The sequence below is a fragment of the Triticum urartu genome, chromosome 3 (genome assembly GCF_003073215.2).
Source record: "Triticum urartu cultivar G1812 chromosome 3, Tu2.1, whole genome shotgun sequence".
NCBI classification, from domain to species: Eukaryota; Viridiplantae; Streptophyta; class Magnoliopsida; order Poales; family Poaceae; genus Triticum; species Triticum urartu.
Genome location: NC_053024.1, coordinates 436929939 through 436947022, shown reverse-complemented (window position 1 = coordinate 436947022; position 17084 = coordinate 436929939). Strand labels below are relative to the sequence as shown.

At 44.6% G+C, this 17084-nt stretch overlaps 2 protein-coding genes across 2 annotated transcripts; one reads left to right on the top strand and one right to left on the bottom strand.

Moving 5' to 3' along the window:
• Positions 1–9217: 9217 nt before the first annotated feature.
• Positions 9218–10774, bottom strand: LOC125544238. Its single transcript, XM_048707854.1, has 2 exons — positions 10578–10774; positions 9218–9602 (listed from the first exon to the last, which is right to left on the bottom strand). Exons 1-2 carry the CDS (start codon positions 10689–10691, stop codon positions 9342–9344), a joined length of 375 nt encoding a protein of 124 aa, XP_048563811.1. The 5' UTR covers positions 10692–10774; the 3' UTR covers positions 9218–9341.
• Positions 10775–10998: 224 nt separating this feature from the next.
• Positions 10999–11890, top strand: LOC125544237. The gene has a single exon (XM_048707853.1). It carries the CDS (start codon positions 11241–11243, stop codon positions 11658–11660), a length of 420 nt encoding a protein of 139 aa, XP_048563810.1. The 5' UTR covers positions 10999–11240; the 3' UTR covers positions 11661–11890.
• The last annotated feature ends 5194 nt before the right edge of the window (positions 11891–17084 follow it).

The window sequence follows — 17084 nt, the reverse complement described above, 5'->3', positions numbered from 1 at the left end:
ACCACTCTGGTGCGGAACGTGTCCTTGTGGACCTACGAAGTTCAGTAGCAACTTGATCTGAAGTTTCATGATCATTATCAACTTCCTCTCCAGTCGGTGCAGGCACCTCAGGAACATTTTCTTGAGTTGCGCCACTTACCGGTTCAAGAGGTAATACTTCATCAAGTTCTACCTTCCTCCCACTTATTTCTTTCGAGAGAAACTCTTTCTCTAGAAAGGACCCATTCTTGGCAACAAAGATCTTGCCTTCGGATCTGAGGTAGAAGGTATACCCAACAGTTTCTTTAGGGTATCCTATGAAGATGCATTTTTCTGACTTGGGTTCGAGCTTTTCAGGTTGAAGCTTCTTGACATAAGCATCGCATCCCCAAACTTTTAGAAACGACAGCTTAGGTTTCTTCCCAAACCATAATTCATACGGTGTCGTCTCAACGGATTTCGACGGAGCCCTATTTAAAGTGAATGCGGCAGTCTCTAAAGCATAGCCCCAAAATGATAGCGGTAAATCGGTAAGAGACATCATAGATCGCACCATATCTAATAGAGTACGATTACGACGTTCGGACACACCATTACGCTGAGGTGTTCCAGGCGGCGTTAGTTGTGAAACTATTCCACATTTTCTTAAGTGTGTGCCAAATTCATGACTCAAGTATTCCCCCCCACGATCTGATTGCAAGAACTTGATTTTCCTGTCACGTTGATTCTCAACCTCACTCTGAAATTCCTTGAACTTTTCAAAGGTCTCAGACTTGTGTTTCATTAAGTAGACATACCCATATCTACTCAAGTCATCAGTGAGGGTGAGAACATAATGATAGCCACCACGAGCCTCAACACTCATTGGACCGCACACATCAGTATGTACGATTTCCAATAAGTTGGTTGCTCGCTCCATTGTTCCTGAGAACGGAGTCTTGGTCATCTTACCCATGAAGCATGGTTCGCACGTGTCAAATGATTTGTAATCAAGAGACTCTAAAAGTCCATCTGCATGGAGCTTCTTCATGTGTTTGACACCTATGTGACCAAGGTGGCAGTGCCACAAGTATGTGGGACTATCATTATCAACCTTACATCTTTTGGTATTCACACTATGAATATGTGTAGCATTACGCTCGAGATTCATTAAGAATAAACCATTCACCATCGGAGCATGACCATAAAACATATCTCTCATATAAATAGAACAACCATTATTCTCGGATTTAAATGAGTAGCCATCTCGTATTAAACGAGATCCTGATACAATGTTCATGCTCAAAGCTGGCACTAAATAACAATTATTGAGGTTTAAAACTAATCCTGTAGGTAAATGTAGAGGTAGCGTGCCGACGGCGATCACATCTACCTTGGAACCATTCCCAACGCGCATCGTCACCTCGTCCTTCGCCAGTCTCTGTTTATTCCGCAGCTCCTGCTTTGAGTTACAAATTTGAGCAACCGCACCGGTATCAAATACCCAGGAGCTACTACGAGTACTGGTAAGGTACACATCAATTACATGTATATCACATATACCTTTCGTGATGCCGGCCTTCTTGTCCGCTAAGTATTTGGGGCAGTTCCGCTTCCAGTGACCACTTCCCTTGCAATAAAAACACTCAGTCTCGGGCTTGGGTCCATTCTTTGGCTTCTTCCCGGCAGCTTGCTTGCCGAGCGCGGCAACTCCCTTACCGTCCTTCTTGAAGTTCTTCTTACCCTTGCCTTTCTTGAACTTAGTGGTTTTATTCACCATCAACACTTGATGTTCCTTTTTGACTTCTATCTCTGCTGATTTCAGCATTGAAAATACTTCAGGAATGGTTTTTTCCATCCCCTGCATATTGAAGTTCATCACAAAGCTCTTGTAGCTCGGTGGAAGCGACTGAAGGATTCTGTCAATGACCGCGTCATCCGGGAGATTAACTCCCAGCTGTGTCAAGCGGTTATGCAACCCAGACATTTTGAGTATGTGCTCACTGACAGAACTATTTTCCTCCATCTTACAGCTGAAGAACTTGTCAGAGACTTCATATCTCTCGACCCGGGCATGAGCTTGAAAAACCATTTTCAGCTCTTCGAACATCTCATATGCTCCCTGTCTCTCAAAACTCTTTTGGAGCCCTGGTTCTAAGCTGTAAAGCATGCCACACTGAACGAGGAAGTAATCATCAGCACGTGTCTGCCAAGAGTTCATAACGTCTTGGTTCTGTGGGACGGGTGCGTCACCTAGCGGTGCTTCTAGGACATAATCTTTCTTGGCAGCTATGAGGATGATCCTCAGGTTCCAGACCCAGTCCGTATAATTGCTGCCATCGTCTTTCAGCTTGGTTTTCTCTAGGAACGCGTTGAAGTTGAGGACAACGTGGGCCATTTGATCTACAAGACATATTGTAAAGATTTTAGACTAAGTTCATGATAATTAAGTTCATCTAATGAAATTATTCAATGAACTCCCACTCAGATAGACATCCCTCTAGTCATCTAAGTATAACATGATCCGAGTTAACTAGGCCGTGTCCGATCATCACGTGAGACGGACTAGTCAACATCGGTGAACATCTTCATGTTGATCGTATCTTCTATACGACTCATGCTCGACCTTTCGGTCTTCTGTGTTCCGAGGCCATGTCTGTACATGCTAGGCTCGTCAAGTCAACCTAAGTGTATTGCGTGTGTAAATCTGGCTTACACCCGTTGTATTCGAATGTTAGAATCTATCACACCCGATCATCACATGGTGCTTCAAAACAACGAACCTTCGCAACGGTGCACAGTTAGGGGGAACACTTTCTTGAAATTATTACGAGGGATCATCTTATTTAAGCTATCGCCGTTCTAAGCAAATAAGATGTAAAACATGATAAACATCACATGCAATCAAATAGTGACATGATATGGCCAATATCATTTGCTCCTTTGATCTCCATCTTCGGGGCTCCATGATCATCGTTGTCACCGGCATGACACCATGATCTCCATCATCGTGTCTTCTTGAAGTTGTCACGTCAACTATTACTTCTACTACTATGGCTAACGGTTTAGCAATAAAGTAAAGTAATTACATGACGTTTATGTTGATACGCAGGTCATAAATAAATTAAGACAACTCCTATGGCTCCTGCCGGTTGTCATACTCATCGACATGCAAGTCGTGATTCCTATTACAAGAACATGATCAATCTCATACATCACATATATCATTCATCATTCATCACAACCTTTGGCCATATCACATCACAAAACACTTGCTGCAAAAACAAGTTAGACGTTCTCTAATTGTTGTTGCAAGTTTTTACGTGCTATAGGTTTCTAGCAAGAACATTTCTTACCTACGCCAAAACCACAATGTGAATTGCCAATTTCTATTTACCCTTCATAAGGACCCTGTTCATCGAATCCGATCCGACTAAAGTGGGAGAGACAGACACGCGCCAACCACCTTATGCAACTAGTGCATGTCAGTCGGTGGAACCGGTCTCACGTAAGCGTACGTGTAAGGTTGGTCCGGGCCGCTTCATCCCACGATGCCGCCGAATCAAGATAAGACTAGTAACGGCAAGCAAATTGACAATATCGACGCCCACAACTACTTTGTGTTCTACTCGTGCATAGTAACTACGCATAGACCTAGCTCTGATACCACTGTTGGGGAACGTAGCAGAATTTTAAAATTTTCTACGCATCACCAAGATCAATCTATGGAGTCATATAGCAACGATGGAGAGAGGAGTGCATCTACATACCCTTGTATATCACGAGCGGAAGCGTTCAAGAGAACGGGATTGATGGAGTCATACTCGACGTGATCCAAATCACCGAAGATCCTAGTGCCGAACGGACGGCACCTCCGTGTTCAACACACGTACGGAGCGAGGACGCCTCCCGCGCCTTGATCCAGCAAGGAGGAGGGAGAGGTTAGTGAAGAGGGCTCCAACAGCAGCACGACGGCGTGGTGGTGATGAAGCTGCAGTACTCCGGCAGGGCTTCGCCAAGCTCTTATGGAGGAGGAGAGGGGCTGCGCCTTGGATGTTGTGTGCAGCCCTCCCCTCACCCCTCTATTTATAGGGGAAAGGGGAAGGGGGCCGGCCCCCTCTACATGAGATCTAGAGGGGGGACGACCAAGGGGAGGGGGGCTTGCCCCCCAAGCAAGGGGGCGCCCCCCTTAGGGTTTCCCCCAACCCTAGGCGCATGGGCCCTAGGGGGGTGTGGCACCTCAGCCCACTTGGGCTGGTTCCCTTCTCCATACAGCCCATAAGGCCCTCCGGAAGAGGTGGACCCTCCCGGTGGACCCCCGGAACCCCTCCGGTGGCCCCGGTACAATACCGATATGCCCCCGAAACTTTCCGGCGACCATATGACAACTTCCCATATATAAATTTTTACCTCCGGACCATTCTGGAACTCCTCGTGACGTCCTGGATCTCATCCGGGACTCCTAACAACATTCGGTAATCACATACACGTCTTCCTAACAACCTAGCGTCACCGAACCTTAAGTGTGTAGACCCTACGGGTTCGGGAGACATGCAGACATGACCGAGACGACTCTCCGGTCAATAACCAACAGCGGGATCTGGATACCCATGTTGGCTCCCACATGTTCCACGATGATCTCATCGGATGAACCACGATATCGAGGATTCAATCAATCCGTATACAATTCCCTTTGTCAACCGGTACGTTACTTGCCCGAGACTCGATCGTCGGTATCCCAATACCTTGTTCAGTCTCGTTACCGGAAAGTCACTTTACTCATACCGTAATGCATGATCCCGTGATCAATCACTTGATCACTTTGAGCTCATTATGATGATGCATTACTGAGTGGGCCCAGAGATACCTCTCCGTCAGAGTGACAAATCCCAGTCTCGATTCGTGCCAATCCAACAAACACTTTCAGAGATACCTGTAATGTACCTTTATAGTCACCTAGTTACGTTGTGACATTTGGCACACCCAAGGCACTCCTACGGTATCCGAGAGTTGCACAATCTCATGGTCTAAGGAAATGATACTTGACATTCAGAAAAGCTACAGCAAACGAACTGCACGATCTTTGAGCTAAGCTTAGTATTGGGTCTTGTCCATCACATCATTCTCCTAATGATGTGATCCCGTTATTAATGACATCCAATGTCCATAGTTAGGAAACCATGACTATCTTTTGATCAACGAGCTAGTCAACTAGAGGCTCACTAGGGACGTGTTGTGGTCTATGTATTCACACATGTATTACGATTTCCGGATAACACAATTATAGCATGAACAATAGACAATTATCATGAACAAAGAAATATAATAATAACCATTTTATTATTGCCTCTAGGGCATATTTCCAACAGCTGCTGCTATTGAGTTGCTGAGATATGGCCATTATGTTGGTATGGAGAGTTTGACGGACCCGGTATCTGATATCACTCATGGAAAGGAGACCACCCTATGGCTGCATGTGCGGATTTTCTTGTTAGTTATAGCTAGCTCAAAAATACTCTAGAGAAGATATGCTAAAAGGAAATATGTTAGTGATGGACAATGAAGAGCGTTCGAAGCATCACCCGCCGACCCAGGTGCTCCCGTGGCCTACACTCCATGCAGCTCCGCGACACTCTTGGTGGATGGGTCATTTCGCGAGGAGGATGGTACGACGACAGCTAGGATGATTCTATAGAGACACGATGGATCGGTCATCTTTGTCACGTACCTCTATCTGTTCAATTGTAACGACGCATCGGAGGCGGAGATCCATGCTATTAAGATCAGTTTTGGTGCTTGCTCGTCAACATACGGAGCTACCGGTCATGGTTCAGTTTGATTAGTAGACTGCCCTTTCTTCTATTTCCGATTCTAGTTTAGATCGTTCGGATTATGGTCACTTAGTAGCCGAGATTAAGTCTCTAATGATTGGTAGAGTATTTATTCCACAAAAACTACATAGGTCTCAAAATAGTGTTGCAAATTGTCTGGCAAGGTATAGTCGCTCTGAGCGAGCCACGCTCGAAAGAGGAACCCCATGTATTGAGGAACTCTTGCCGAGGGATTGTAGCCCTACCATAATGGAATAAACTACTATTGTTCTCTCAAAAAAATGTGGATGTAAATTTAATTTTTGTAGCTCATCCTAATTATAGCTATAAAATATTTGAAGATTGTATGTCACAATACTACATGACAAACAAAGGGAAGCCTTACGGAGTAGGCCCCTAATGACACATGACCCAGCTTCCAGGCTCAGAGACGCTATGATCTAGTTAGCTGCAATAAAGAAGAGTCGTAACCAATGGAAGTGGTGCTATCAATCAGACATGATTGTCCAGTCAGGCAGCAGTGGAGCAATGATCCTCATTCAGTCTCAAGGCATCAGTCAGACCAACGACAAGTCAACTGATGGACGTTACAAGATGCATCTCCCACGACCACTATGATTCATCAACTAATGGTGTTACCTTGGAAATAAAAAATGACGTTACCTTTTGTAGTAATCGTATGTAGTAATATTCAGCCATCAATGTATCATTAACCATATTTATTGTACTGACAGTTATTGCTGCTCTTCATGTCACACTCAATATAAGCCAAGGAGGGTAATAGGTGACATCATTTGTACTCATCCTATACACAAGGAAGAAAACAACACACATGAAGTAGGGTATTATCTCCATCGTTGAGGGCATGAGTATGTATAATTTCTTGTGTATACACCCATTTGCATCTTTGGTAATCAATGTGCTCCTCTATGCACATCCCCATACGTATTGTCGGGAAAATAACCACGAGAGTTGGAATTCACTGTAGAGAATGACCATGTGATGGTGGTTAACATTAGCAACACTCGACTTATGCACAAAAGGATGATACACTATGTAGTTGTCACTAAAGAGAGCATGTGTCATGGAGAATAACTAGTGATAGTTAAGATTGACCCCGCAAGTGTGAAAGCAGGTGTCAACAAGCTCCTTTCAGGTTCACTAAGTTCCTCAAGAGCTACAAAGGATACAAAAGAGGGGAAATGAGACATGAGACAAACCTGGTGTTTGTCGATAAAAATACACAAAGAATACCAACAACTTACCAACCCAAGGTAAAGAGAGCAACAATATTGCACAACCATAAATGTCAACATCAAGGAACATCCCAAAATTCTCAAGTCCAACAATCAATGAATCACGAGGACGAAATCCGTAATCAACAACTACTTCCTCCCAGTTAGGACCATGAAATTTTCTACTGATTTTACCATATGGTATACCCTCAGAAGTGTGAAGGCCAGGTTTAGTATCCCTGCCCCTCTCCTCTGAGTAGCTAAAGACCTGCATTGCTCAATGTACTATGCAAGATGAGCCCTGGCATTACACACGAAGAACAAACAAAACCCAATAAATGAAAAACAACTAAAATTTTACAATTAATGTCATCAACTAATTATCAGTGAAACTTATCCAATTATGCAAAGTCACATTGAACAACAAACATGCATAAGAATAAACCTAGAGCTAATTATGCATAATAACGAAACTAGAACTAACTATACATCACCACACTTATTACAAAAATATCAACTCAAGAAATTGTTGAACTTATCTCACACCTCGAGCGCCACCCATCTAGGACCATAGTGAACTGGCCGGGGGCAAGAGCCATTTGCCTGTGGGAAGAAGGGCAAGCCATGGCTACAAAAACAGAAGAAAAAAAAGAGATAAATTACTAATAACTGAATCAATAAACATGTTTTCATCAAGTTGAAAGCTATCATTTCATAGAATTGAAAGCACCACCAATTTTTACCCCATAAACTCCTTATCACAGAAATATAATGGAAAAAAGAAATTGAAAAAGTGAGAGCAATGGAAGTAACAAACTAACCACAACCCACATAAAATTAGGAATTCAACAGAGAAGACGATCGAGGCAGAGCAAGAGAGGAGGCGACGGCCGTCAAAGGACCGGGGGTGGAGGAAAAACAATAGGAGGCGACGGCGCGAGAGGCAATAGCAAAGGTGGAGGAAACAAGTGCGGCGGCGGTGCGAGGGTGAGGAAGAAACACGGATGGCGGAATACAGAAGGTAGGTTAAGAAATCTAAAGGCTTAAGGACTAAAGTGAAAATAGAAATCCTGAAACCGGAAGCTGGATACCGGAAACAAGAAACATGCACGGTCATCTCTCATTATACCACATGTCAACAACAGAGCGCAACGGGAAATCCTCTCGACGCACGAAGTTGCGACACTTGCCGCGCTGGGCCGCCATGCGAAGTGACCTTCGTGGGGTACCCTCTAACTAGTGATTTCGGTTTTATAGATGGAGATTCAAATCTCACTCCTATACTAGAAGAAAAACCTCCCGATTCAAAAAAAACACTCAAATATGCTTTCTTCTCTCAAATAAAAGAATCACCAAGTATTCTCACCAAAAGTTTTTATCTCGTATAAAATAGAAACTAGATCAACTCCATGTCTATCAGCTTTTGTTCTTGTATGTATCAAGGGAGTACAATACGTCACAAAGATAATCATTGTAGTAATACCTTAGAAAAGGTTCCTCTTCAAAGAAAGATTAGAGTTTCTTTGTCTCCCATCAGCGCCGCCGCCGGTCCGCCTCGTCTTTGGTGGCCTTAGGGCCATGGGGACGCAGTGGATGTTAACCCTTGCCAGTAGAAGGGCTTTATTTTTAGATGTTTCTTCGAGTTTTGTTAGAGTTTGTGTCCTGCTCGAAAAGGTGAGACGTCAACGGCTTCCTGAAGATGGAATAAGGTTCTTCCCGCCTAACCCCCACCTTGTTGGCGCGTTTAGCATCGTCAATGGGCGTGTGAAGGTGTGTCTCGATAGATCTGTCTTTGATGAATTTGCTCGGATCTAGTCGTCGTTCGCCTATATTCGTGTGTCTTCAGGTTTAATCATTTTGATCTACGCTACTTTTCAATCTAAGCTACTCTTCATTGGTGATTGTTGTTGTTCTTCATTGGTGATTATTGTTGTTCTGTGTGCTAATTCTATGGGGCCTGAGCACGACGACTTCCCAACTATATATTACAACAAGTTTTGCCTGGCTCGGGTGAGGAAGAGGCTACAGCGGCGGCATGCTCTCAACTCGCTTTAGTGTTTGTAGTCCTCGCTATGTGGTTTAAGGATATGAATGTACTTTTTATTATTTGTGATGTTCATTATACTGCCATTATCGAAGATGAATAAATCAGAATTTTCCAAAAAAAAAGTACAACATAGTCATGAAAAACAATGCAGCGAGGAACAGGAAAGTTCTTTTGCAAGGTTGCTTGGTTCCAATTGTTATTAGTACATTCAGAATAGTGTTAAGTATAGCACTTAGCATAAACATAAGATTTACAACGAAACGATGCCTTTCAGATGTAAGCATCGACCAAAGTAGGAGGGATCAACAAGTTCGCCACAGACTCCTTGCTCGTGTCCTCTTTCTTCTCCTTTGAGCTCAGGGCCTCCTCCCGGACCTTCTCCAACTTCTCCATTACTTTCCTCTTGTTCTCTTGTCTGGAGGTTCTAGCTTCAGCATGTTCAGCCACCAGGAACATTGCAAAGAAGGCAGACGAAATGTATGCCAGGGTACCTCTGCGGGATGTCCTGCTGGCTACTTGGACAATGGTTGACTGCAGAAACAAGTGCTAAACTGATAAGTAACAGGGGCAGTTCAAGCCTCGACAGAGGTTAGTAATAATTAAATCACGCACGAAAGTGACAACCTTGACATGATAACTCTGTCTACAAGAGAAAATTGGCTTCAGTCCAAGTGTGATTAGATGACAGGATACACATCTTAACAATTTACGTAGAGATAAAGCAGGACTAGAATCGAAGTTTTGATGCTCTATACGTGTATATCTTCTAAAAAGTGGACAGAACTGTCTCTGCATCAGTTTGCACACAGCAACGAGTATATGCATGAAAACTTAAAGACTGAAGAGTTCGTTCACACTACCCTCAAATGAATACGCACCATACATTTAGTCAAAAAATCTAGGTAAGATAACCAGTAGTACTTCAACTAAGTGTCATGGCGTACTGTCCCCAAATGTTGGGGAGTACCATGACATTAACAATATAATCATAGTCTATAAATGTTGTAATTTTCATTAACTTATATAAGGAGTGCCATGGAACATCCTAGAAGTTTCTCTACTGGACATTGTATGAGTGAAGATCTAGGATGTTGGCTGGGGATCTGCTGGAGGACCAATACGGAAAGTACGTACAGGATTTACAAACTCTTACCAAGCTACTCATTCAACCTGTCAAAACAAAAACACAGGAATCAGTAGAGAAAATTGTAGGATGTTCCCTCCCTTTGCTCACTCGACGGCACGCTACTCTGCTCATATCCCTGATCTGATATTTGCAGAGAGAAGTGTGCTTTTCTGGTTACGAAACTTGTATCTCTAAAATTACTGTAAGCGGCAGCCAATCAAGCGAGGCATACAAAAGAGACACATCGGATCTATCAACTGGCTACTGCTAACACATCGAATCATTCAGAACTTGCCCCGGCTTACTATAGATTCGATGTGTTCATGTGGTAGAATAATTCTGATGAGCCGCAAAAATGATTCCTTAAATTCAGTGCGTACCTGGTTGTGTTTGCAGCTAAGCAGAGTAGCCCGTGACCTTGTGCGGGTGCGCCCATTTCTAGCAGGAGTAAGGCCGTGGATCTGAGAGGGCAGCTGCAGAGAAGTGATGGCCATTGTTGTTGCTCCTAGGCGAGAACCGAGAAGCTGGCGCGTGTACTGGTGGTGGTAGTGCCGTGGAAGGCAAGTGCTTCCTCCGTGGCTTTCTTGACTCTTCTCAACAGTTCCACTGCCCACTGGAGGACAAACGCACGTTTGTCTTGACAAATAAGACCCTGCATTACGCTGTATTTCAAACAAGATTAGTGATTCAGGCAAGAAAAGAAAAAACAAGATTAGTGAGGAAAATCATACGTAAATAAAAGTGCACGAGACGGCCACGTTGCCATGCTGCAGTCAGCCTGGAGTGTAAACCACTCTGGTCACTCACACCGCGCACGAGGCAGACGAGCCAGCCGAACGGCGCAGCCGCACAGGCGAGGGATTCCGTTAAGCTTTCAACCTCTTCTGCGCAATAGACTCCATTTCGAAATACTGTTCCTGAATTTATTCATCTGATCCCGAGGTGTCAAACGGTCCGCTGATCTTCCAGACCCTAGCTCCCATATTAATATCCTTCGTAAACCCACCCCGCCTAGTAGCAAATCAAAGGATCGTCATCACACCATGTTCGCTGCCATGGCCATCCTCCTCTCCTCCATCGCTAGCCGGCTGAGGCTCCGCCGCCGGAACAAGAGGATCACGTCCTCTTCGGTCAATCCCCGCCCACCCTTCTTCTCCTGCGGCGGCGGCGGCGGCGGCGACGCCCTCAGCCCTTTCGTGAAGCCGAAGACGACGAGGAAGCTCAAGGCGCCGTCGAGCAAAAGATTCACGGAGCATGGTCAGGACGGCCGCACGGTGGACGACGACGACGTCGACGAGCCGTGCCTGTGGCGGCGAACGATACTGCTCGGCCAGAGGTGCCAGCCGCTGGAGTTCAGCGGGGCGATACACTACGACAACGATGGGCGGCGGCTCCGGCATGCACGGACTCCGCTCCTGAGCCCCGGCCGTTCTTCGGAATTCGGATACATTGATAGGGCATGAGACGCCTTTCGACAACTCAAGGACGAACAACCGAAGATCTGCTCAGGATATCGACATTGATAGGGCATGATTCTCCGATTTTTAAATTTCCTCCTCCTGCTCTCAGATATCGCCGAGGCACTAGTTTTTTTTTTTCTTTCCTTTCTACTAAATCACTCTCAGTCCCCACCGTTTCCCGTCCCTGGTACTACTATCCAGTATGATTGCATTAAGATCATGTTGTTATGTTCTCTCTTGGTCCTGCGTAGTTGGCAGTATGTTGGAACGGAAAAACTGAGCATTTCTTTTACTCCAATGCGATGTACTCTCACTCTTGCGTGTAACATTCGATACAATCGTTGTCGACAAACGATTTGGCAGACGATAAGCGGTTCAAACTGTTTATCGTTTGGACGCATGCGTACCAATGACGATTCCCAGTACACCAAACCTGGAGCTGAACTGAGCCACCTATCTAACACTAGTAGAAAACAGGGCTTTGGTCCAGGCTGGGTCAGCCCATTAATCCCGGTTCAGTCTAGAACCGGGACTAATATGGGCATTGGTCCCGGTTCGTGAGCCCAGGGGGCCGGCCGGGCCATGTGGGCCATTAGTCCCGGTTCATCTGAACCTTTTGGTCCCGATTGATGGGATGAACCGGGACCAATGGGCCTCGCTCCTGGCCCATCATCATTGGTCCCGGTTGGTGGCTTGAACCGGGACCAAAGGCTCCCCTTTAGTCCCGGCTCATGTCACCAACCGGGACCAATGAGGTGCCTATATATACCCTCTCGCGCAAGAGCAGAGCACAGTGCTCTGTTTTTTCTGGCCGAGGGGGAGAGGGCTTTGTGGTGCTCTAGCTCACCTCCTATGCACATGAGGTGTTCGATGGAATGCCCAAGCCACACTACTTAAGCTTTCTCCTCTCGAAGTTCGACCTCCAAACTCCATTTTCCTCGAGATTTGTCTAGATTTAGCGGTCCGTCACGCCCCGTCCCCGTCTTCACCGCCGTCGATTACCCGCGCCGATCTCATCACCGACACCACCGTGGTGAGCCTCTTATTCTTATCTTCTTTCTGAAAGGAAAAATATTCTTACTTGTATGTTTAGATAGATACTTGTATCATTTTCTTACATTTATTATTGCATCTTATATAGTGCGATGGTTTTGGTATCCGCCCTCGTCAGCCCTCGTCCTGTCTATGATTCGGATGTGGTATGTATATTATCTTTATAACTATTGGTTCATTTATTGTTTATGAAAATTATGCCGACCAACGTGACATAGATTTTATTTATCTAGGATGTATGTGAATCGGAAATGCCAACCGACCCTATTGTCGAAAGGTTAAATTTAGTTGAAGAAGAAAACAATTTGTTGAAGGAAAAAATAAAAAAAATTGAGGAGGAGAAGATGATATTGGAGTTGCATGTTGCGGATGTCGTCGATGATCACAAGATCAAGATGGATGCAATGCGCTTGAAGATTAGAAAGATTAGAAAATATGCCATTCATATCGAGGCTTGGTATCATTATGCCGTTGGATCAATTGTTACCTTGGTTGCGATTATGATCGCATTTGTTTTCGCATTGAAATGTTTTACATAGTTTCAATGTATGGTTTAATTAATTAGATGCTCTGAAGAGCTATATGTTGTTAGATGAGAACTATGTATGCACTTTGGTTTTAATGTGATGATGAACTTCTATTAATTTGAACACTTAATTATATATAATGCACGCAGATGAACCGGCAATGGATGTACGGTGACAGACACACCCGCGAGTACATTAAGGGCGTGTATGAATTTCTCGATGCGGCTGAGGCAAACAAGCAGAATGGTTTTATGTGTTGTCCATGCACTGAATGTGGGAATACGAGGTCTTACTCTAACCGGAAAATCCTTCACTCCCACCTGCTTTACAAGGGTTTCATGCCACACTATAATGTTTGGACGAGGCACGGAGAAATAGGGGTTATGATGGAAGACGGCGAAGAAGAAGACTACGATGACAACTATGTGCCCCCTGAATACGGTGATGCTGCAACGGGGGGAGCTGGTGAAAATCAAGAGGAACCAGACGATGTGGCCAATGATGCTGCAACGGGTGAAGCTGCTGAAGATCAAGAGGAACCACGATGTGCCCGATGATGATGATGATCTCCGCCGGGTCATTGTCGATGCAAGAACGCAATGCATTGGTCAAAAGGAGAAGTTGAAGTTCGATCGCATGTTAGAGGATCACAAAAAAGGGTTATACCCCAATTGCGAAGATGGCAACACAAAGCTCGGTACCGTACTGGAATTGCTGCAGTGGAAGGCAGAGAATGCTGTGGCTGACAAAGGATTTGAGAAGCTACTAAAAATATTGAAGAAGAAGCTTCCAAAGGATAACGAATTGCCCGACAGTACATACGCAGCAAAGAAGGTCATATGCCCTCTAGGATTGGAGGTGGAGAAGATACATGCATGCCCTAATGACTGCATCCTCTACCGCGGTGCATACAAGGATCTGAACGCATGCCCGGTATGCGGTGCATTGCGGTATAAGATCAGACGAGATGACCCTGGTGATGTTGATGGCGAGACCCCCAGGAAGAGGGTTCCTGCGAAGGTGATGTGGTATGCTCCTATAATACCACGGTTGAAACGTCTGTTCAAAAATGAAGAGCATGCCAAGTTGATGCGATGGCACATTGAGAACCGAAAGAAAGATGGGAAGTTGAGAGCACCCGCTGACGGGTCGCAGTGGAGAAAATTGAAAGAAAGTATTGGGATGAGTTTGCAAAGGACCCAAGGAATGTATGGTTTGCTTTAAGCGCGGATGGCATTAATCCTTTCGGGGAGCAGAACAGCAATCACAGCACCTGGCCCGTGACTCTATGTATGTATAACCTTCCTCCTTGGATGTGCATGAAGCGGAAGTTCATTATGATGCCAGTTCTCATCCAAGGCCCTAAGCAACCCGACAACGAAATTGATGTGTACCTAAGGCCATTAGTTGAAGAACTTTTACAGCTGTGGAATAAAAACGGTGTACGTACGTGGGATGAGTACAGACAGGAGGAATTTAACCTTAAGGCGTTGCTGTTCGTGACCATCAACGATTGGCCCGCTCTCAGTAACCTTTCAGGACAGACAAATAAAGGATACCACGCATGCACGCACTGTTTAGATGACACTAAAAGTATATACCTGGACAAATGCAGGAAGAATGTGTACCTGGGCCATCATCGATTTCTTCCGACCAACCATCAATGTCTAAAGAAAGGTAAGCATTTCAAAGACGAGGCAGATCACCGGAAGAAGCCCGCCATGCGCACCGGTGATCACGTGCTTGCTATGGTCAATGATTTACACTACGTAATCTTTGGAAAGGGTCCCGGTGGACTAGCTGTTCCGAATGACGCTGAGGGACACGCACCCATGTGGAAGAAGAAATCTATATTTTGGGACCTACCCTATTGGAAAGACCTAGAGGTCCGCTCCTCAATCGACGTGATGCACGTGACGAAGAACCTTTGCGTGAACCTGCTAGGCTTCTTGGGCGTGTATGGGAAGACAAAAGATACACCTGAGACACGAGAGGACCTGCAATGTTTGCACGAAAAAGACGGCATGCCTCCGAAGCAGTATAAAGGTCCTGCCAGCTACGCTCTTACGAAATAAGAGAAAAAAAAATCTTCTTTGAATGCCTGCTCAGTATGAAGGTCACGACTGGCTTCTCGTCGAATATAAAGAGAATAATAAATATGCCAGAGAAAAAGTTTCAGAACCTAAAGTCTCATGACTGCCACGTGATTATGACGCAACTGCTTCCGGTTGCATTGAGGGGGTTTCTATCGGAAAACGTCCGATTAGCCATTGTGAAGCTATGTGCATTCCTCAATGCAATCTCTTAGAAGGTGATCGATCCAAAAATCGTACCAAGGCTAAGGAGTGATGTGGCGCAATGTCTTGTCAGTTTTGAGCTGGTGTTCCCACCATCCTTCTTCAATATCATGACGCACATCCTAGTTCATCTAGTCGACGAGATTGTCATCCTGGGGCCCGTATTTCTACACAATATGTTCCCCTTTGAGAGGTTCATGGGAGTCCTAAAGAAATATGTCTGTAATCGCGCTAGGCCAGAAGGAAGCATCTCCATGGGCCATCAAACAGAGGATGTTATCGGGTTTTGTGTTGACTTCATTCCTGGCCTTAACAAGATAGGTCTCCCTAAATCACGGTATGAGGGGAGACTGACTGGAAAAGGCACTCTTGGAAGAGACTCAATAATATGCAGGGACGGATATTCTTGGTCTCAAGCACACTACACAGTTCTACAGAACTCTACCTTGGTGACCCCGTATGTCGATGAACACAAGAACAGTCTGCGCTCCAAACACCCGGAGCAGTGCAACGACTGGATTACATGTGAGCACATCAGGACTTTCAGCAGTTGGTTGAAAACACGTCTCAGAGGTGACAACACTGTTTGTGATGAGTTGTACTTGTTGTCTAGGGGACCATCTTTGACTGTATTGACTTACGAAGGATACGAGATAAATGAGAATACATTTTACACGATCGCCCAAGATCAAAAGAGCACCAACCAAAACAGCGGTGTCCGCTTTGATGCAGCAACCGAGAGGGGAAAGGATACATATTATGGTTACATAGTGGACATATGGGAACTTGACTACGGACCTGATTTTAAGGTCCCTTTGTTTAAGTGCAAATGGGTCAATCTGTTAGGCGGCGGGGTACAGGTAGACCCATAGTACGGAATGACAACAGTGAATCTGAAAAATCTTGGGTACACTGACGAACCGTTCGTCCTAGCCAATGATGTGGCACAGGTTATCTATGTGAAGGACATGTCTACCAAACCGAGAAAAAAAGATAAGGAAGCGAATACATCATACGATGAGCCAAAGCGCCACATAGTTCTTTCAGGAAAAAGGGACATCCTGAGAGTGGACGGCAAGACAGACATGTTTGAAGATTATGAAAAGTTTCATGAAATTCCTCCCTTCAATGTCAAGGCTGACCCAAGCATCCTGATAAACAATGAAGATTATCCATGGTTACAGCGCAATAAGCAAATGACACAAGCGAAGAAAAAGTAAAGACTTTCTCCCGCAACTATTATGATGATACCATGCCAAATTTGTAACAGACGAGTATGCTATGCCAATTTTTTTAGAGTTCATTTGAAAACTATGAATTTAGGTCGAATTTTCTCTATAGGTGCATCTATGTTCAAATTTTAACTATTCAAATTTGAAAACTAATGGCACTAACAGAAAGTTTATAATTTTGCTGACCTGAAAGCAAAAGGAATTAAAAAATAAAGCAAAAAACAAAAAAAAATACAGAAAACAAAACAAAAAAACTGGAAAAAAAAATAAAAATAGCAACAATAAGTATTTTGTTGTAAGTAGAAACAAAATAAAATA